This window comes from Macrotis lagotis, chromosome X (assembly GCF_037893015.1).
Source record: "Macrotis lagotis isolate mMagLag1 chromosome X, bilby.v1.9.chrom.fasta, whole genome shotgun sequence".
Lineage (NCBI taxonomy): Eukaryota > Metazoa > Chordata > Mammalia > Peramelemorphia > Peramelidae > Macrotis > Macrotis lagotis.
This window is the reverse complement of record NC_133666.1, coordinates 379586777-379608028: the sequence shown is the minus strand read 5'-3', so window position 1 is coordinate 379608028 and position 21252 is coordinate 379586777. Positions and strand designations below refer to the sequence as shown.

At 33.7% G+C, this 21252-nt stretch overlaps 1 protein-coding gene across 5 annotated transcripts in view; it reads left to right on the top strand.

Annotated features, from left to right (window-relative positions):
• DROSHA (drosha ribonuclease III) overlaps positions 1–21252 on the top strand; it is a 97195-nt gene that overhangs the window by 37702 nt on the left and 38241 nt on the right. For 3 of the 5 annotated variants that reach the window (XR_012471664.1, XM_074201716.1, XM_074201717.1), the window contains 12 exons: positions 160–246; positions 3028–3099; positions 3944–4025; positions 5313–5387; positions 9145–9314; positions 10274–10398; positions 13152–13251; positions 14958–15065; positions 17872–17979; positions 18955–19093; positions 19537–19597; positions 20118–20186. Coding sequence is in view for 4 of the 5 variants with exons in the window: in XM_074201716.1 (XP_074057817.1) it covers positions 160–246; positions 3028–3099; positions 3944–4025; positions 5313–5387; positions 9145–9314; positions 10274–10398; positions 13152–13251; positions 14958–15065; positions 17872–17979; positions 18955–19093; positions 19537–19597; positions 20118–20186 (1196 nt within the window). In the remaining variant the exon portion in view is untranslated. The remainder of the gene's footprint in view (positions 1–159; positions 247–3027; positions 3100–3943; positions 4026–5312; positions 5388–9144; positions 9315–10273; positions 10399–13151; positions 13252–14957; positions 15066–17871; positions 17980–18954; positions 19094–19536; positions 19598–20117; positions 20187–21252) is intronic. The other 2 variants (XM_074201718.1, XM_074201719.1) reach the window with 1 other exon arrangement.

Here is a 21252-nt window from a genome sequence, read left to right as displayed (position 1 = left end):
CTGATAGGTGTGAGGTGACTGCTTAGTCAATATTTATTCAGTTCATTTTACTTTCAGTAATCTTGAATTTTCATTGAGAATAAATTATAGAACAATGTATGCTAGAAATTTTTTCATAGCCAATATATGATGATTATTTTTAATATTATTGCTTCTTAGACTGATAGACCAACTGTTATAGAATATGATGACCATGAATATATTTTTGAAGGATTTTCTATGTTTGCACATGCTCCTCTGACCAATGTAAGTACATACTCATTTTCTTAGGATTCTTTAATATTACATAATGTTCCTAAATGAACCTCAGATTATCATTTGCTTTTTCAGTGTTATCAGAAGGCGACATTAGTTCTAATGAGGTCTAGGTTTGAGTTCTATGAATTCATATATCTACACATATTTTTAAGATGTAAAAGATTGAAAAGGGATGGTAACATGGATCAACATGTTAAAACTATTTTGAGTTTGCTTTTAAAGAAATTTATGACAGTTTTTAGGAAAGAATGAGACCCTATCTTTGAACAGTGCAAAAGAAAATGAAACCCTCCAGAACATCTCAGGCCTGAGTTAATTTTAGCAAAACTAGATTATTCTTGTGTCCTAAGTTCTGTATTTGAGAAGTTTTTTTCTGAGTTACAGAATCAGGTACTTTTTTCCCATTATTTCTAAAATCATGTTTAGTTCTAAGTTCAAAATGAATTTTTGAATTTCAGTGGAAGGAACACCGTGTTGTGGAAATGTAACTAGCTTATTAACCAGTTGAATAATTTATTCTGTATTTTCAGCTGACCTTTAACATGATAATAACAAAAATCTGCTTGTGTGTTTTAGAAAAGAAAATAGAATATACCAGTTTCACCATCTATCACATGCTTTGACTCAAAATTCACTGCCAAATGGAATTCTTGCTTGATTTGTGAATTTTGAACTACCTTCTATTGGGCACACAAAGGACCTGTTGTACATAGTGCCCCAGTATAGTGTGAAACTGTTCTTAAACAAAATGAATTAGGAATTAATGGGAAATTCTCTGCCTCTACTTTCCTCTTTCTTTCCGACACCCTTTGCTAGCCTTCAGTTGCCTCTTTCTGCATTCTTCAGCACTCATGGTAATTATGAAGCTATTGCTTGACAAAGATACTTATCTTATTTTACAGTCACATTTTTGGTCCAAAGTATCCACTGAGAAGTTGTATGCTTTATAAATATAAAAGTCAATATGGTATTATTAGCTTTGTAGACATATTTAAGGTTATCATGTGTTGAAGAAATTATTGAACTTTCTAAATAATGAAAAGAAATTTTGAATCATCTGCTAAAAAAATCAAAGATCATAATGGATTATTTTAGTAGCCATCTGGTACAGATAAGCAATCTTTGCTAAACAGTATTGTAGATCTGAGAGTTGAAAAATACTTTTTAATACATCAAGGTCAATCTTTAGTGTAGATTTCCTTTTCGAAAGCCTTTGCTAGACAAATGCAGATTTAATAGAAAATAGGATAATTAAGTGAATTAAGATTCAAGTTTTTGTCTTGATTAAAATGAGGTTTTGATTAGAACAGAGTTAAGACTTAATTCTCTCACTTCTTGTACCCAGTATAGAGATGAAGACCTTTTCGTAACCAGAAGTACTTTTGAATTTGTTATAATTTTAATCTAAGAGTATATGTTGTAATGTAGGATTTATGCCCCACAGGTATCTTTTTTAATTTTATGTTTTTGAGAGCAAGTTAAATTAATATAGAATGAGACTTTAGGATTTTTAATTCATAGTATTCTTTATTCACAAAATGGCTAATGGATCTCTTTCCTGAACTAATGTTTACTAATAGCCACTTCTTGAACCTGGTATAAAATATTTACCTAATGGGCCAGTATAAAATAATCTAAAGTAAGCAGTCTACCCCCTGTCTTTTAAGACTCCTAGAGAATTTCAAAGTTGAAATAGTTAAGGAACATGATGCATGTATCCTTTGATAAAATATAATATATAATACAATGGTAACTATTCAGATATTAAAAGAAATTATTAGGAGCAAAAAATCAAAGGAATCACAAATAATGATTTCCATTTTAATATAATAAAAAGTTTATACATTTGTCAGCAGATGATCATGTAAGTGAAATGAGAAGAATGGGGAGGTGGAACTTGAAAATGGCCATGACCTCTAATTGTGATATATCTTGTACAGATCACTGAAAGAAAAAAAAAGATGAAAATTCTTTTTTTTATTTTTTATTTTTGCAAGGCAATGGGATTAAGTGACTTGCCTAAGGCCACACAACTAGGTAATTATTGAGTGTCTGAGGCCACATTTGAATTCAGGTCCTCCTGACTCCAGGGCAAATGCTCTATTCATTGTTCCACTTAGCTGCCCCATAAAATTATATTTAGCATTACCTTTTTTTTAAATGGGAAGCAGTGACTTACTTTCCTTGAACAAGATTTTTTTTTTTCCAGGAGATGGCACTAGCAGACTATTTTGCCATCATGAGCTTCATAGTTGTAGAAAGTATGAGATGAATTATCAACTATAAGAATTCTAAAGGTGTAGGATTGGATTTTCTCCTAAAGGATCATTTAGTGTCTAGTCAAGTGTCACAGTAATAACAGTAGTGACATAATTTCTTAAGATGACCTCTTTCCTCAAATTCCCTACTAAATCTAGTTGAGATGACAGTTTTTTGTTGGAACAGATCAAAACTCAACCCATTTTCTTTGAGGTTGAAGTTAAGCTTCACGGGTTTTTTTTTTTAATTTGTATAGGCAGTTTAGTACATTGGACAAAAGTACCATCTTCACTTTGATTTTATGGATTCTATAAGAAAAATACTGGGAGTGGTCAGTGGGTGATGATGGGAAACATAGGAAATTTGTTATTTTGTGTTTCTGATAATAGTGCTTTGTAATATATACCTCCAAGTGGTCATTGATATAATTAAAGATTTTACTTCATACATGTTTATTACTCTTTAAATTAGGTAGGAAACACTTCTTAACTTCTCTTATTGTTATTACAGATTCCCCTATGTAAAGTAATTAGATTTAACATAGATTACACAATTCATTTCATTGAAGAGATGATGCCTGAGGTAAGGAAGATAACTATTTAAGAGATCACTATGGGAATATTTCTTTTTCTTTCAGAATTTCTTTTTTTTTTTCCAAGCATTGAAATGTTCTGTATTGCAACTCTTATTACATATATAGCCTGGTAAACATTATGTTTTGGACAAAGACAGTTGAAACTGGTAAAATGTGGGCCATTGATAAACCCCCTTTCATCATTTTGAACAAATTGTTCTTCATGTTCTAATCAGCTAACAAAAATTTTAAGTCTTTTTCTAATTCAGTTCATATAAGCAGTAGATTCAGTTCTCATCTCAATAAATTAGAAAAGTGAACCTTCATTGCATGGCTAAGAAAAGAACATTTTCATAAACATTATCAGTGCTTCATTTTCCTTTTCTTGCTATGTTGTACTTACCTTTTTCCCTGTCTTTCATTGTTGCTATTCACCAGCAGCACTTAAACTATTAAAGCTTCTAACTGTGCTAAGACTTATATCAGAAAGAGATGCGTAAATGTTGAGCTACTCATTTATTTGATTTCCATAGTTTTTACATTATTTTGAAATAACAAACATTACTTTAGTAATTAAAATATTTGTAATGCTGGCTGTAGCCATTTTAAGATGACTGATGGTTTTACAATGTTGTAATTAACCAAAATTTATCATTTTTATGAACCTCTAAACATACAATTTGTTACCAGACCCAAAATCCCAATTCTTTCAGTTTGCTGGGCCCTGCTATGACCTAAGCTGCTGGCAGTTTCTAAGAACCTATAATCATGGTCACCCTATAGTAAATTTTTGTGATCTATAAGTCTTTGTGGTCTATTGAATTCAACACTAAAATAGTTGCTATCTTTCAGAATTTTTGTGTGAAAGGCCTTGAGCTCTTTTCCTTGTACCTGTTCAGAGACATTTTGGAGCTCTATGATTGGAATCTTACAGGTATAGTACTTAAGCAGAGGACAACTAGTATATACCTCTTTTGTAGATCACAGTTCTGGGGGAAATTTAAAATTTATATAAAGTTATAATGATAATAGTTAGCAGTGGTATCATCTTTTAGCACTTCAAGGTTTGTCAAGTGCTTTATATATGTAACATCATTTGATCCTTTCAGAAGCCCTTGAGGAGGGTAGAGGGTACTATTTCCTTTATTTTGAGGAAACTGATACATAAAAAAATTGACTTGCCTAGGATCACAGACAAGAAGACTGGACTTGGAAGTAGGTCTTCTTGAACTTTATCCACTGAGCCACCTAGCTACCTGCCAAGGAATTCATACTATGGATATAATGAAAATAATACTTGTTATTTTAAATAAAAGTTAAGAGTCTACAGATTTCAAAGTCAAATTTGCATGTAAAAAAATGGAAGTTGAGAAAAATGCTTCTGTTGTTTTAAGTACCTAAAAGGAATTAGTTTCACCTATATAAATGAAGATTATTGTAGAGTGGCTACTTAAATTTCATTAATCATAGTCCTGTGAGTTTTATTTTGAATTAATAAAATTAATTTGTAAAAGCAAAACTGCCATAATTAAATATAGAAAACAAAAAATGATTACCAGAATATGCTTTTGTTGGCCATTGCTATACTTTTTCTCTCTCTTTGCCTGTTCGGGTATGTTAATGCTTAGATGGCAGGCTACAAAAATGTTTAAAATATTGTTCCATTCTCATTGATAAGCACTTTACTTTTCTGGAAATTTTCTGCCATTATGTGCTTATTTGAGAAGGAAGTTCCCAGAGTTCATTTTCAAACTAGTTATAACATAGCTTGTTAAAAGTTTAGTTGCATATTCCTTTAATAAAATGGAGAGACAAGATGATAGAAACAAAAATATAAGCATTTTGAATAAGAAGTAATTTGTTTTGTTTGACTCAGTAATTTTATTAGGTAAAATAGATTTTTAAAACCATTGTTTTAATTGTACATATCTGATGATGGAGAGGGAAATGAAATGGATTTTGTCATTTTCTTTTGGATACTTCCTTGTTACAGTGTACAGGTGTTCATATAAGTTGCCACATGATTGATTCAGCTTTGGAATATAAGAATTTGTTCATGTCTTTATGTGTGTGTGTGTGTGTGTGTGTGTGTGTGTGTGTGTGTGTGTGTGTGTGTGTACAGATATACTTTCCTAGTATTGCTTTGTTTCTGTGATACCTAGGAACTGAGTAACTTTACAGTATTTTTTAAAGACTTTTTTCCCTCTTTCAATTGTCTCAGGTCCTTCATTTGAAAATAATAGTTCATGCTGTCCAAGATTTCATTTCATGCCACGTTTTGTAAGGTTTCTTCCAGGTAAATATACATATTGTCAAGTGAATTTAAATTATTATTATATATAATATTTGTGATGTTATACAACAATATAAGAATAATTGAGCCTGAACAATCTTTAGAGAAGTGATAAGCCTCTATGTTCTTTACCTTGACCTGTGACCACATTTTTCATTTAAATTTTTAAGAAATTTCTGGGTGTTTTGACATGAATAGAAAAACAAGGTGGTCTATTGCTTTCAAGGAGCTCACATTCTTAGGAAGGAAAGACATACATGGGAGGTATCAATTCTAAGTCAGATAGCCAGTCACAGTACAGTTCTTAAAGGAAAGCAATAAAGCCAATGGTAATTCATCTTCTTTAATGTCATTTCCATTGGGGGAAAAGTATGTTAAACCATTCAATTTTGCCAGGAAATTGGGTGAGACCCTTCATTCTTTTCTGTAGCTATGGCTACTGATATCCTGGGCCATAGCCTCTTCAGTGACAGTTACTTAGTTTCACCTCTACAATTATTACTCTGTTTTCAAAAGGTGAGCCTTGAATTCAGTGTTAGTTGTAAAGAAGGGAGAGGGCAGTAGTTTGCTAAAGTTTCCAGATCTTCTACTGATTTAAAAGTAATCATGTAAATAGAAAGTATATAAAAAAGAATATTGTTAGTAAAGAACCCTGTGATAAGATATTTGAATAACATGTTAGACTTTTTTATAGTTTAGTTGTGTTCCTCAAAAGCAGTCCTCTTTGGGAGTCTAAATATCATTTCTTCGACAATGTTGCCATTGTTAAAACTTTTTTCATAATACGTAACAAGTTAACCAATATTTCATTTTTGAGCAAAAGGTAGTCTGTTTTGTTCAGTTACATTATTCAATATATTTGTCTATAAATGTCCTTTGCACCATTTCTCAAAAATGCTCCTCTTCAAAATGCATATTAAAGCTTCTCTGAGGTACCACCTCACACCTCTCAGATTGGCCAATATGACCATAAAGGATAATGATCATTGTTGGAAGGGTTGTGGCAAACCTGGAACACTATTACACAGTTGGTGGAGCTGTAAACTCATCCAGCCTTTCTGGAGAGTATTTGGAACTATGCCCAAAGGGCAACAAAAATGTACATACCCTTTGACCCAGCAATACCACTACTAGGTCTATACCCTGAAGAGAAGATGAAAAAGGGTAAAACATCACTTGTACAAAAATATTTATAGCAGCCCTGTTTGTGGTGGCAAAGAATTGGAAATCAAGTAAATGTCCTTCATATGGGGAATAGTTTAGCAAACTGTTTCTATTAGAAACCAGGAGGGACAGGATTTCAGGGAAGCCTGGAGGGATTTGCATGAACTGATGCTGAGTGAGATGAGCAGAACCAGAAAAACACTGTACACCCTAACAGCAAAATGGGAGTGATGGTCAACCTTGAAGGACTCACTCATTCCATCAGTGCAACAGTCAGGAATAATTTGGGGCTGTCTGCAAAGGAGAGTGCCATCTGTATCCAGATAAAGAGCCGGGGAGTTTGAACAAAGTTCAAGGATTATTCCCTTTAACTTAGAGAAAAAAAACATATCTTATTGTCTGATCTTGTTACCTGTTAGACTTCTTGTCTCTTCCTTAAGGATATGATTTCTCTCTCATCACACTCAATTTGGATCAAGGTACAACATGGAAACAAAGTAAAGACTGACAGTTTGCTTTCCGTGGTGGGGGTGGGGTGGGGGGAGGGAAGCAAGATTGAGGGGGAAATTGTAAAACTCAATATCTTTAATAAAAATAAATTTTAAAAAAATGCCCTTCTTTTCAGAGCACCACCACTGGCATAGACCCTCATCACCTCATTGCCTGTCAAGTTGACCTCACAACCCACTCCAATTCCTCCATTCAGCCAATAAAGTGCTTTTTTTTTTAAATTATTGGTCCAACCATGTCACCCCCTACTCAATAAACTCCAGTGGCTCCCTTTTGCCTCTAGCATCAAATACAAAATACTCTACTTGTAATTCAAAGCTCTTTATAACCTCATCATCCATTTTTTCATCCAGTGATACCTGACTCCTTGATGTTCCTCAGATAAGATATTGCTTGGTTCTGGGCATTTTCTCTATCTACCCCTTTTTCCTGGAATTCTCAACCCTACCTACTGCTTCCTCAGATTGCATTAAGTTCCAACTCGAATCCCATCTTTTACAGGAGCCTTTCGCAAGCCACCTTTAATTTTAGTGCCTTTCCCCTCTTAATTCCTATTTATCCTGTATATTAGTTTATTTATATTTGTTGTCTTCCCAGTTCGATTATGAGCTTCTTCAGGGCAGAATCTCTCTATTTAACTCTCTAGAGCTAAGCAGTGTCTGGCACATAGTTGTTTAATAGATTTTTTTATTAATTAATTGATTAAACATCTTTCAAGAAATAAAAGTTTGTCATTGTGATTATTCACAAGAATGCATCATAATTAGAGTTGCAAAAAGATGAATTTCAGAAATGTTTTTGATCAATGATACCATCTTTAGAAATGTCTGTGGTTGAATTTGAACTCGGGTCCTCCCAACTTCAGGGCCAGTGCTCTATCCACTGCGCCTAGCTGCCCTTTCTTATTCTTTTAAATGATCACATGTAAATCATAAGTATAAGACTAAACTTTGAGATTTGGTTTTAGGACCAGTTGTAGCACATGTGTCATGGAATTCTAATTTTGTTTTTAGCATCACCAAGAAAAAATAATTAGTGGTCTTGTGGAACTTCTAATATGTGAGAAATTAAATGTTACAAAGATTGGTTGTATTTAGGCCTTAGAGAGTTATGAATCACTTGTTACAAGATCTTTTTTGTTTGTGTTGTGTGTAGCTTTTTCCTGTGATTGCTTGCAGTTCAAAGTGTATTCAGTTTCTCTGCCAAGTTATCTAGAAAGAAGAAACCCCTTTTTCTCTAGAGTATATCTGAACTCACTGGGTTGTAGTTCAATATTCTGTGACTAAATTTTCCTCATAACTTTTCTTATTTATAGGGATGGTTTTCTTTCTGCAATAAGAAATTTGTGCTTTCACAGTTTGAGAGGAAATGTTGTCTGTAAAGATTCCTCTAAGAGCTAATGCTGATCAATCTTTATATAGTTGGGCCATCATGTATTAATTAACTGAAGATTTGTTTCTATGCATTTTCTTCTGTGTTTATCATAGAATGATGACATTGACTGGTACAGAAAATTAGCACCAAGAACTAGTCTTTAGTTATAAACAATAATTAATTGAATACATCCATAATTGCCCACAAAACCTTGCATTTCTTTAAGACAACATTATAACTTCCAAAGAATGTTTAATTACTGTAATAAGAATATATTTATCAGATAATCTGTATAATATGAAGATTTTAAAACTGATCCTTTAAAATTTGTTTTGAGAACTCGATTTGTTTTTATTAAGCAAAACTTAATAAAATTTTATTTATTTAAAAAATTAACTATTAATAATGTTATCTTTTTAATAAATCAGAGGTCTTTTTCATTAGTTAAATTAGGGCTATTCAAAACATGGCCCACAGTGCGATTTTATGTGACCCCTAAATGCTATAATAAACGAAGCCAAGCCATCAGAGTTCTCACTAAGATGGCAACTCAAAATATATTGTCTGTAAAAGTAAGGTTGGGCAGCCTTGAATTAATGTATTTTCTCCTGTTTGTCACCTGGTTGAGCAATTTAAAATATATGCTGTTTTTAGAAAACTTTTTGATGTGCTTTTTTTCCCTTGTTTCTTTCCTTTTTTCCCTCCTCCCAAGATGGAGGAAAGGAAGTGCTTTCAATGCATCAGATACTACTCTACTTGTTGAGATGTAACAAAGCTTTGGTGCCCGAAGAAGAGATTGCTAACATGCTTCAGTGGGAAGAGCTTGAGTGGCAGAAATATGCAGAAGAATGCAAAGGGATGATTGTTAACAATCCTGGCATGGTATGTATGTTTGGTTATCTAAATACTTTCACAACTTGCAATGCTTTATCACCATATTCTCCAATTTCTAACGTTCTGTAAAAGGAAGGAATGTGACTTTTACAAACTTTGAATGTTTTTTGTTTCTTAACATTTTCCCCCATTAATTATTTTATCAATTAGCTAAATAATAGCATTTACATTTATCCTAGAGAATTACAACTGGGATAAAAATTATTGTATTTCAAGCTTTCTGTTAATAATCTATAGCAGTATTTGGAAAATTTTTTAAAATTTTGAAATCTGGTTGAAATAGTTTTTTACTTATAGTAAAAGAAAATATTAAAATTAGAAAAGTGGATCCAAAAAGTTGTTCTTGATTTTGTTATTTAAAGGTGAATTTGAACTTTATATCAGGAAAAAATTGGTCTCTATAAAAATACAAATATCTCTTTTTTGGAAGTGCCTCTTTTCAGAGAATATCATATCATTTAATACATATTGAATTTGCTGGCATTTGACTCGCCTGATTTGTGAGTGGGAGATGGAATAAGGAATCTGAGAACTAAGGGAGAGCTTCTCTTTTTATGCACGTACCTAATTATACACATCCTGGAAATACATCCTCAGTATTAAAGCGAAATTAAAATAGATCAGTCACTGTATCTTATTTTCTGAAATGTGCTTCCTACTTTTCATTAGTTTTTGAAGTTAAGAAAGTTATGACTGATTGCTGCTTTTTTGAAACTTTCACATTTGAAAGATGTCACATTTCTGTTAAGTACTATAATTCATTCATTATACCAAACAGTATTGATGTACTTGTAGAGATGAAATTAAATCTCTAAGAATACCATTATAATTTTAATAATTTAGTTCTTTCTAGAAAAAAATGATTCAATTTTTAAGCTTCATTCTTCTATCTTGATTGACAAGTGAGACTTCTTATCAGAATAATCAGCCTTGATTTTTCTCTCTAGAAACCTAGCTCAGTACGCATTGATCAACTGGATCGGGAACAATTCAACCCTGATGTGATTACTTTTCCAATTATTGTCCACTTTGGGATACGCCCTGCCCAGTTGAGTTATGCAGGAGACCCTCAGTAAGATATCCTTCTCAATGTTTGTCTTAGTCTTTTCACTAAAGAGAGACCCTTGTTTCTTTACCTTGCCCCTTCCCCCTCCCTTTTTTAAAGTTATCTAAAATAGACCTTATTTCTACACTTGCAGTTTCATTTTTTATTTATCATTCAGAACTCTTCGCAAACTGGCCCCTTCCTACCTTTCCAGTCTTGTTAACACTATTCCCCTCCACACAATTCACAATCCTAGCTATACTGGCCTACTTGTTATTCCTCACACATGACACTCCATTTCCCATTTTGTGCCTTTGCACTGTCTGTCCCCCATGCCTGGAATGCTCTCCATCCTCACCTCTACCTCTTAGAATCCCTAGCTTCTTTCAAGACTCAGCTCAAATGCCACCTTCTGCAGGAGACTGCTCCCGGTCATCACAGCTGCTAGAGCCTACCACTCTAAGGTTACCTTCCATCTACTCTGTATGTATCTTGTATGTACCTCTGTATTTACATGTCGTCTCTTCTATTAGAATGTAAGCTCCCTGAGGGCAGGGACTGTTTCTGTCTTTGTTGTTTGTATTCCTTGTGCTTTGCACATAGTAAGCACCTAATATATGCTTGTTGATTGATGTGTTGTTACATCACCAGAATAAGTCCATTTTCTATATGTTTGGCCATTTTGAATTTTATTCTAACATCTTTGGAATTCTTGACTTACTTAGTTCTATTATGTTTTATAGAATTCTATCAAAATTATTATAATTTCATTAGTTTATATAGTATTAGATTCTTTTCATTGTTTGAAATTCAACTCTTAAGTTTTATTTTTTTAACACAATACTCAAAATTTTTTAAATTGCAGAATCTGTCACTTTAATTAAAATTAGTAGGCTTTTGACATGAAGGAACATTTTTGTGAAGGGGTAAAACTTGTTTAATTTAGAGGGGAGGAAAGAATGAACCCCCCCCCTTTCATTTCCTCCATGTTTTGCTTTTTCCTTTAGGAACCATCAGGGAATAGATAAAAGACAGACTTGGAGTAAGAAAGACTTAAGTTTAATGATCTTTGATATATTCCTTTTTGTGTATCCAGGGGCAAATCAATTTCTCAGTTTCTTTTTCATCAACTGCAAAATGAGGATTAATGTCTTTACAGGGCAGGAGTGAGGCTCAAATGAAAGAAATGCTATAAAGTTCTTTGAAGACAGTAGTATAAAATGACCACTTTCTTTAAATTTCAAACTTACTGCAAAGAACATGAAATGCACCTAGTATGGTATCACGATAGATTGCTTCCTCAACCAAACAATGGAAGAGAATACATATACATAGCTAGAGAAGGCATTTATCCCACAGAGACATCTTAACTCATCTCTGACTTTTAATTAAAGATTTAGTTCTAGAGATAATGGAATGTTTAATTCAGTATGAGTAATTGGAAATGAAAGAACCTATTACTTCTGTTGATGATCTGGGTAATAATAATCTTCACTGATCTTACCTCTGCCTAGTTCCATATGTGAGGAGGTAAAAGATTCCTAGATTCTAGCAATTATGTCAATTAATTGTGGGAATAGCAATACCAATATTTGTTAGATAGCAATTATCAAACAGCAAGGACTTTGGATCATAATGAGCAAGTTTCATAATGAGAGAGGAATAAGATTTTAAAGTTAAAATTTTTAAACTTGATACCTGTTTAAAGGAGAACAAAGAAGTTTTGTTATTTTACAGTATGGTATATTTTGCCCAGTCTTTTAACAGTATCAGTCCCTGTGGACTACAAGAAATTGTTGATAAGAGATTCCTTGTCAAGAGAAACAGCTTTATAGTAAAGGATATGACTCAGTATCAAGAGAATTATCCTTTCTGAATATCCACCCTCTATCATCATGAAATGGAACTGAATTTTCATGAATCCCTAAATTAGGTGATAGTTGCTGTAATTTATAAAGCCCGTGTATTCCTTTGATTCTTAATATAAGTTCTGGCAGTTTCGTTTAATAAGGATCAGATTTGATAAATATTTGACCAGTCTATAATGGTCTATTTATGAATCTTCTCTTGTCATGATAATCAGAATTTTGTGCATCATATTCAATTAGAAAATGAACCTAGTCTTATGACTGGGTCTAAGTATTGTTGGTCTGCATTACTACCATTGAAACTTAAGAAATCGTTTCACCTTTAGAGTAGGTAGTGTTATTGGTTATAAACTGGTCATAATGACTTTTAATGATCATAATACAGTTTATCCTTTCATATGAGTTTTTCCCCCCTCAAATGTCATTTTGTTAGGCTATCTTTATTCCACTAATACTGCCACAATTCAAAATATTTTTAAATCTTCTTTGAAACCCTCTAGATTAAGCATCTCACAAAAAAAAAATCTCTTTCCTTAAAAAAGGTTATTTTTTTGGTATCAAAATCATCATTTTTTTAAAAAAACTAGATTAGTCTAAGTAATTTTATGGATGACTTTGAGTATGGAAAACAAAACAACAAATATTTGCTACCTTTCAGAATATTCAGAAAAATGTGTTTCAAGCTCAAAATGAGATTTTAAAAGGGATAATCAAAAAAAATGTTTTGAGCAGTATGACCTTTTTGGAATAAATGTATATAGCCTGCCAAAGTGACTAGTAATTGGTGACCTCACATAGGTCACTTCATATTCTTGAGCTGGATTTGATACCCCTCTAGTTCTAATACCTTAATTTGGTTGCAAAGATTCTAACATGCTGACCAAGGGACCTTGTCTTTCTCCTTTTTTTTAGGTATCAGAAGCTTTGGAAGAGCTATGTGAAGCTCCGCCACCTGTTGGCAAATAGCCCCAAGGTCAAACAAGCTGACAAGCAGAAATTGGCACAGAGAGAGGTATGTTAAGGATGTAAAATTTCTGATAGGAGTTGTTGTAGTATATATAGTATTAGATTGATGAGTTAGTTAACTGTTGTATAACTTTTTTTTTTTTTTAGTTTTTGCAAGGCATTGGGGTTAAGTGTCTTGCCCACGGCCACACAACTAGGTAATTATTAAGTGTCTGAGGCTGGATTTGAACTCAGGTACTCCCAACTCCAGGGCTGGTGCCACCTACCAACCCCATGGTATAACATTTTTAAGGAAAAAATAACATCCATGATGTATGTCAACTCATTTTGTCTTCCATTGTGTTTCATATAGTTTACTTTGCTTCCTAAAGGAAGTGAATATTTGACCCCATAATTACTATTCAGGCATTTATGTGCTTGTTATTACTGAGAGACAAATATATTTTCTTATTGTTCTGAAATAAGGAAATGTTAGGAGAAATATGTTCTATCCCATTGACCAAGGAAGGAGATGAGGTCAGTAAACTTTTTTAATTTTAGGTTTTTGCAAGGCAATGGGGTTAAGTGACTTGCCCAAAGTCACATATCTAGGTAATTATTAAGTGTCTGGGGTCAAATTTGAACTCAGGTACTTCTGACTCCAGAGCCAATGCTCTATCCACTACATTACCTAGCTGCTCCGCAAATATATTTTCTAAGAAAGAAATAATTTTGCCTATTTGGTATTTTGAGTTTCCTATAATGTTATACTTTACTCACCCAGCTTACTTCTTGTTTTAAATTATAGGGGACAGTCTCCATTACCTTTAACAGGCTACCAGAACAGATTTATTTATTATCTACCCTCTCCTTCAATAGGTGAAAATTTTTTTAAAACTTGTAAGTAGATGGTATTGATGTATTGACTCTGTTTCAGTTCTTCAATGAAATAGATTTCATCTTTGGGGTAGTTTTTTACAACTCAAAAAAAAAGCCATTGGTGAATGGATAGGTTGTTGCCTTATGAGATTGCTCAGGTTCTTCTCGTGTTCTATCAAAGATTCTTCAGATTTCATCACACTGTTGGGAGTTATAAACATTTGGTTTTCAAGGTTGTCTTACAGAATGAGCTTGTACCATTAAATGTTAGAAAGATCTATTTTATAGAGCCAGTTCTTTTAGAGACTGTAGATTTATTCCATGTTAACTACATTTTGCAAAGATTCCTGGTTTTATTGTCTGCATCTTGAATCCAAGAAGGATGCTTGTCATTTTACATAGACATTTAGTTTTGAGAAAAATCTGGACGTGTAGCATGATGATTTTTAAGGAAATATTGACAATATTTTATTGGTCTGAAATCATAATCCTTCACTTACTTATTTTTCATTTTCTAAAAGGAAATTTTTATTGAACGAAGTTTGACTTAGGTTTGTCTTAAGTATGTACTGGAAAAAAAGGTTCTTTGTTACTAAATCATTTCCTTTATTAAAGTTGTTTCTCTTCATAAGGAGTCTTTCTTATCAATAAATTCTTGTGGTATAGGGGGAGTGATGCTGAAAGAAGACTGGGCAAAGTGCACTGGAAAAAATTGCTTTGAAATCCTAGTTTCTTAGGTGTCCCAGGTATTATATTTTTCAATGTGCAAATGGATGAGTATCTGGATTAAGGGTAGTTTTGAATGAATCTATTTTTATTCTTAATACCTGATATCTGGCTTAATAGTACTTTAGAAGTATTGAGTTGCTCTCGTAATTAGCTCTTCTTTTCTAGGAAGCTCTGCAGAAAATTCGACAGAAGAATACAATGAGGAGAGAGGTGACAGTGGAACTGAGCAGCCAAGGATTCTGGAAAACTGGCATTCGTTCTGATGTTTGCCAGGTAATTACACTTTTGAAATTAAAATTAGGTTCACATCTCTTCTGTTATCAAATTCTTAGGTCCTAAAATTGTCCTTATACTGAGGAGTTTTTTGAACTTGTTGATTGGAACTGATGGTTTCCATTTTTTTAGTAAGCTTCAGTTCAATTAAGTAAAAAAAATCTATTTTCAAAATTCATTTCAGAATTTAAAAGTGAATAATAGCATAGTCCCTGCTCTCAAAAAGTATATAGGGTGATGACAAGAGCACAAATAAATGTAATATGTTTAAAATGGGAAGTCCATTCAAGAGTCCATGCAAGATTACGGAGAATGGAATAATTCTAGCTGAGGGATTACAGGAAAACTTCCTGGAAGTCATAATAAGAAAAAACAAGGTTAAAGACCAAAGCCACTTTTCCAAATGCAACAAGTTTTCTAAAAATCTTTTAATTCCTGTTGCATATGGAAAAGTGGCTTTGGTCTTTAACCTTGTTTTTTCCATATTGGAATTACTTTCTTTGTTGGAGACTTCTGATTTGAGAGACACAAAATATGTTCCTTTCTTGGTGTCATTTTTAATGAGGGTCTTTTCATGGTTCATTTGTCTTCCAATCAGTGGGGCAGCTCCTACAAACACATAGGTTTTGTGGGGCAAATAATATTAAGTAATTAATAATGTTAAGTAAATAATAATAATAATATTAATAAATGATATTAAGCCCAAGGTCACACAGCTAGTGATTGAGGCCAGATTTAAACTCAGAACGATTAGTCCTCCTGACTTCCAGATTCTTTACTCTTACCTACTATACCACTTAGCTGCCCTTTCTATACCTATTGTAATATATTAATATTTTATATTGTAGATCAATTCTTTGAGTAACTCTGACTTTTTGCATACATAGATACTATTACTGTATCTTTAAAAGTCAATCAAAATCTTGTCACTGTTTAAATAGTCATTCTATAAAGAGTTTGGGAGAAAATTGAGAGGTTATGGTAAAGATTTTTCTATCGGTTGTTCTATCCTTTGTACTGATATTTAAACCCCATGGTAACTGATAGGATCACAGAGAGAGAAAGACCAGGATAGAAAACTAGAATTTTTTAAGTAAAAGAGAGAAAAAGGATTTGTCAAACCAGGTGTTTTTTTTTTTCTTGCAAGGCAATGGTGTTAAGTGGCTTTCCCAGGGCCACAGAGCTCAGTAATTATTAAGTGTCTGAGGCTGGATTTGAACTCAGGTACTCCTGACTCCAGGGCCAATGCTCTATCCACTGCGCCACCTAGCTGCCCCCTAAATGTTTAGTTTTCTAAAAACCCTGAATGGAGAGGTGGTATTTAGTAGAAGAGTGATCAACTGTCAACTCAGAGAAGTAAGAAAGTTTGAGGCCTGGCTAAAGATTTGATATTTAGCATATCATTAGTGACTTTACAGAGAGAAGTTTCCTTTGAATGATGAGGTTGAAAATTAGTTGCAAAGTTTAAAGAAAGGATGAGGAGAGGAAATATAGTCAGCCTTTCTAGGCCTTTGGCTGAGAAAGTGAAGAAATATATAGGACAGTTGCTTTAAGGCATGTTAGTATCTAGTGAAGATCTTTTTGTTTGTTTTAGGAGATCAGGCTGTTTTTGAAGGCAGTAAGGAAAATAACCTGTAGACTGGGAGGGTTTGAAAATTAATGAGAGAGGGGCCCCTAGGTTGGGCAGTGAATAGAGCACTGGCCCTGGAGTCAGGAGTACCTGAATTCAAATCTGATCTCAGACACTTAATAATTACCTAGCTGTGTGGCCTTGGGTAAGCCACTTAACCCCATTGCCTTGCAAAAAACCTAACAACAAAAAAAAAGAGAGAGAAATGATGTTTTTGTACTTTCTCAAAGAAGACCATGACATCAGGGAGGTGATGCCATGACATGCATGTAAATGCTTGTACTAAGTCACCAGCCTCACTTTGTCCTCCAGAGCCATCTGGGTCCAGTAGCCAGATATGAATCAGGAGGATTGGAGACGGATGCAAAGCAATTAGAGGTAGGCTAAGGTCATACAGCTAGTAAGAATAAAATATCTGAGACTGGATTTGAATTCCAGTCCTCTTGACTCTTAAGACCAGTGATCTATCCATTGTACTACCAAGCTGCCTAATGAGAGAAAGAAGAGTTTATGAAAGAACCCTAGTTGAGTGGAAACAGTGCTGAATAGTAGGAATTACCTTGTGTCTCAGTTTATTTAGCTAAGTTTCTTCCGGCACCACATTTTTTTCCATCCTGATGACCCTGAAATTCCATTTCTAGTTCTATAATCTCTCCCTCCCACTAGGGGGTGCCAGCTGCCCCTACAGACTCATTCATACCTTCTCCATGCTTTCCATGAAGTCGCAACACTCCCAGAGATAGTGGCTTCTCAATGTAAAACCTAACCCTCTCTTTACCCATTTCCATTGCTGTTTTTGCCCTCAACTTAGCAATATTTCTCCATATTCTTTAACCATATCTACTTCCTAGGATAAACTGCACCCCCCCCAAATTTCTATTCCCCTTTTTCTAGTTCTTCTCCACTGTTCATCATATTCATCAAATTCTTTTAGAGTTTCTCCCTTTCCAATGGAATTTTATCTTTCTCTTTGATACTTGAAAACTTTTTTGTCTTTGAGATTTAAGTGTAACTACTGTGCTTTGAAGTTTGAAATAAGGATGAGTTTTGTTGGTGTTCATCTACTGTTTCTCTTAAATTGATCCTTTTTCTTCTTTATTCAGAATTCTGAAGTATTGTTTTCTTTTACCAAGTTAGCCTAATCACATTTTAAGAGGTTTTATGTAATTTTCCTAGCATGCAATGATGCTTCCTGTTTTAACCCATCATATCCGTTATCATCAATGTTTGATGCATCTTGACAAGTTGATTGGATATACTTTTCAAGATCGTTGTCTGCTACAGGTAAGTACCATTTCTTTTAATCCTTATCTAAAAGACAAGATGTTTCTCATTTCATGAACACAATTTACTATATGTTCTCCTCTGGTAGAAGAGATCTTTAGAGCAGAGTTTCTTATCCTGATTTCAGGTTATCTATGAAATTTAGTGGGAGCACAATTCTACTGTTTTTTAATCTCCTCTTAATTGAAATTTATCATTATTTTAGTTATCGAAAAATATTATTCTGAAGTTTATATAGTCTCTACCAGACTGGTAAAGCAGTCCATGAAGGAGAAAAAGCCTTTTTAACCCTTGCTTTAGAGTCTTTCTCTTGATCCCTTCTTCCATCTTATACTTCTATTTGACACTTTAAAATACTTTCTTTCATTCACAGCTGGAGCCCATCCAATGCCATAGTGTTAAATAATTGATATTCATCTGCTTTTAATCCCATTCACTCTTCTATCATCTATTATACCTTTTACTTAGTGTTCTTGTTCCCACTGTATTGAAAAGATCTGAAAATCATTCCTACTAAGGTATAAAGTGACTGGTATGTCTTAATGTTATCACTTAAAGGCATTGGCAATTGAAAGGAAGCTTACTGTAGTAAAAAGAACCCTGGACTTGGAGCCCCGTGTCTAGGTTTGAATGCTAACTCACCAGGGTTTTTGTGAGCAAAGTGCTTTGTAAACATATAAACTATCTTATGAATATAAATGACTCATTAAAGAATGATTCCTTAATTTTAGAATTTCACATGAGTTGTATAGAGGTATTTTTTTTTAAATAGAATTCTTCCTATTACCCCTGAAATTACAACTGCTATACCTAAAAATTTGGATTGGGTCAAGGAAATGGGTCAGGATTTGACTAGTGGTTGGAGCAATACCAAGAAAATAGCCCTTTCATTCTTTGGTGGGAAGAATTGGAAGGAAAGATAAGTGATATTTATGTTCAGACTGTATAAGTGAATTTGTTTAATCTAAATTTTAGCTGGCAATGACTCATCCCAGTCATCACCTAAACTTTGGAATGAATCCTGATCACGCGCGCAACTCTTTATCCAACTGTGGGATACGCCAACCAAAATATGGAGACAGAAAAGTCCATCACATGCACATGAGGAAAAAAGGTTTGCTTGGATTATTTTCAAGATGTTCTTTTTTCTGCTAGCATTTCAACCTTTACTCTATACTGCTATTTCAAGGATGTTGGGAAGGGAAGAGCCCTTGGATTATTATAATTCTGGAATGATCTACTTTGTAACTTTTTAAAAGTCATTTTTACTGTCTCTTGGTACTCATAAAGTAGTTCCTTTTGATTGTTATAATAAGACTTTTTTAAAAAATGATTTTTCTCCGATAATTGAATTTCATTTAATTGTCCTTTCTTTTGGGGGGGATACTTTTCAATTAAGTATAAATTTTTTACTTATTTGTAATTCTAGAAACTTATCAAGTTATTCCATTGTAAAATTAGTTGACACAAAATAGATGATGGTAATTTTTTTGTTTGTTTCTCAAACAGTGTTTGCATGTGTGTTTGTATTCTCTCTGTTCTTTATTTTGAAAATAGGAATTAACACCTTAATAAATATCATGTCACGCCTTGGTCAAGATGACCCTACTCCTTCCAGGTAAAACAAAAAAAACAAAACAAAACAAAAATCTTGTATTTCGGTTTCCTGCTTTGTATTATTTTAAAAGATGCTTTTATTTATGTACTTTTTTGAAGAGTACTCTGAAAAGTTAGTATATTTCTTTTTACAGAGTACTCTAAAACACAAAAAACAGTATTTTATCATTATAAATATTTTCATTATTGTTTTTCTTTTTTGGATTATAAGAAACAAATAAGCATTTTAGTTTAGCATAGTTTTTTTTCCCATGTAAAATTTGATTCCCCTCTTCTGCAACCCCCCCCTTCCCCAGTTGTTTTCTTTCACTTTGGCTCTTCAGCTCCAGTCACATATGTAATAGCTGCTATCTTTGTAAGCATCTGTTCCCCTTCTCTAAATGTTGTGGAATACCATATGGATTCAGGTTATGTGGTATGTGGCTGATTAGCTCAGTTGGTTAGAACACATGCTAATGAGGCCAACTAAGGTCATTCATTCAATACCTATGGGGGCCAGTTAGAATCATTCTGTTCCACAGCCACAGACTGAACCCGAACTCCAGCAAGCCGTCTCACAAATGTGTGCCCTTGAGTGCAAGGAAGATCAGGTGAGGAGAGTATGGATGGATCAGCGCAAATCTGTCACCACCACTGGAAAATGATATCCCGTGAGGAGCTCAGTAGTACAGTGTATCATATTTGTAAATGAAGGACAATGTGTTATTTTTTTTTGAGGGAAAGGAAAGGAAATTGCTTTAGAGATCTCTCTTGTGTGTGTTTGTGTTTTGTGTGTGTGTGTGTGTGTGTGTGTGTGTGTATTTGTGTGTTTTCCAAAAGTATACAGCAATGCTATGGAGAATGATTATTTAAAAGAAGTACTTATAGAAATCTAATAATGATTGCATGGAAAAAAAAGAAAGATGGGGTGAAGTAAAGGGTGACATTTACACAGCTAGGATAAGTGCTGCAATTGAAAAAGTGTGGTAATGATTTATTTTACCAGCTTTTCCCCCCAACCCCCTCTTTCCTCATGTGTTGCATCTTTCCGTAATTGACTTGTCTTGATCTCCCTTGTTCTAGAAGTAAACCAAAATCTCATTTTAAAGCTTGATTAAAGGTGGTCAAACAATTTCACATTGTGCTTACCAGAGTACTCTGAAATGAGAATGGTATTATCCAACTATAGAGTCCTCACTCTCGCTTTCTGGGACATTGAGAGCCATGATTCTATGTGACCAGTTTGTGTTTTAGCTACTGATAATTTAATAATTTTAAAGTTAGCTAAACAATTATTACATTGATGTGCATGCAATTGGCATTCCGTTAATGCTTTTTGATGTTTCCGAAATCTAACTTGCTGTTTCAGCTATACCTTTTCTAGCATTGTACAAGTCTCAGGATCTTCATGTTTCTCATATCTTCAAAGCAGACAGTTACAGCTGCATGCAGTCCAAGTACTGTAATTCAAAGATTACTGCTATTTTCATCTCTTTTCTTTTAAAGGTGATAACTCCAAGACAACAAGTAGTCTTTTCTTACTGTTTTTTTGATTTGTGGCCATTGCTATTATTTGCAGGATTTAGCCCAAAGCCTTTTCTCAGAAAGACCTTCAGTTCAATGGCTAAGTACCAACCAGGCTGGTCTGTCTTCTGCTGTTCCTCAGCAGTCCACAGC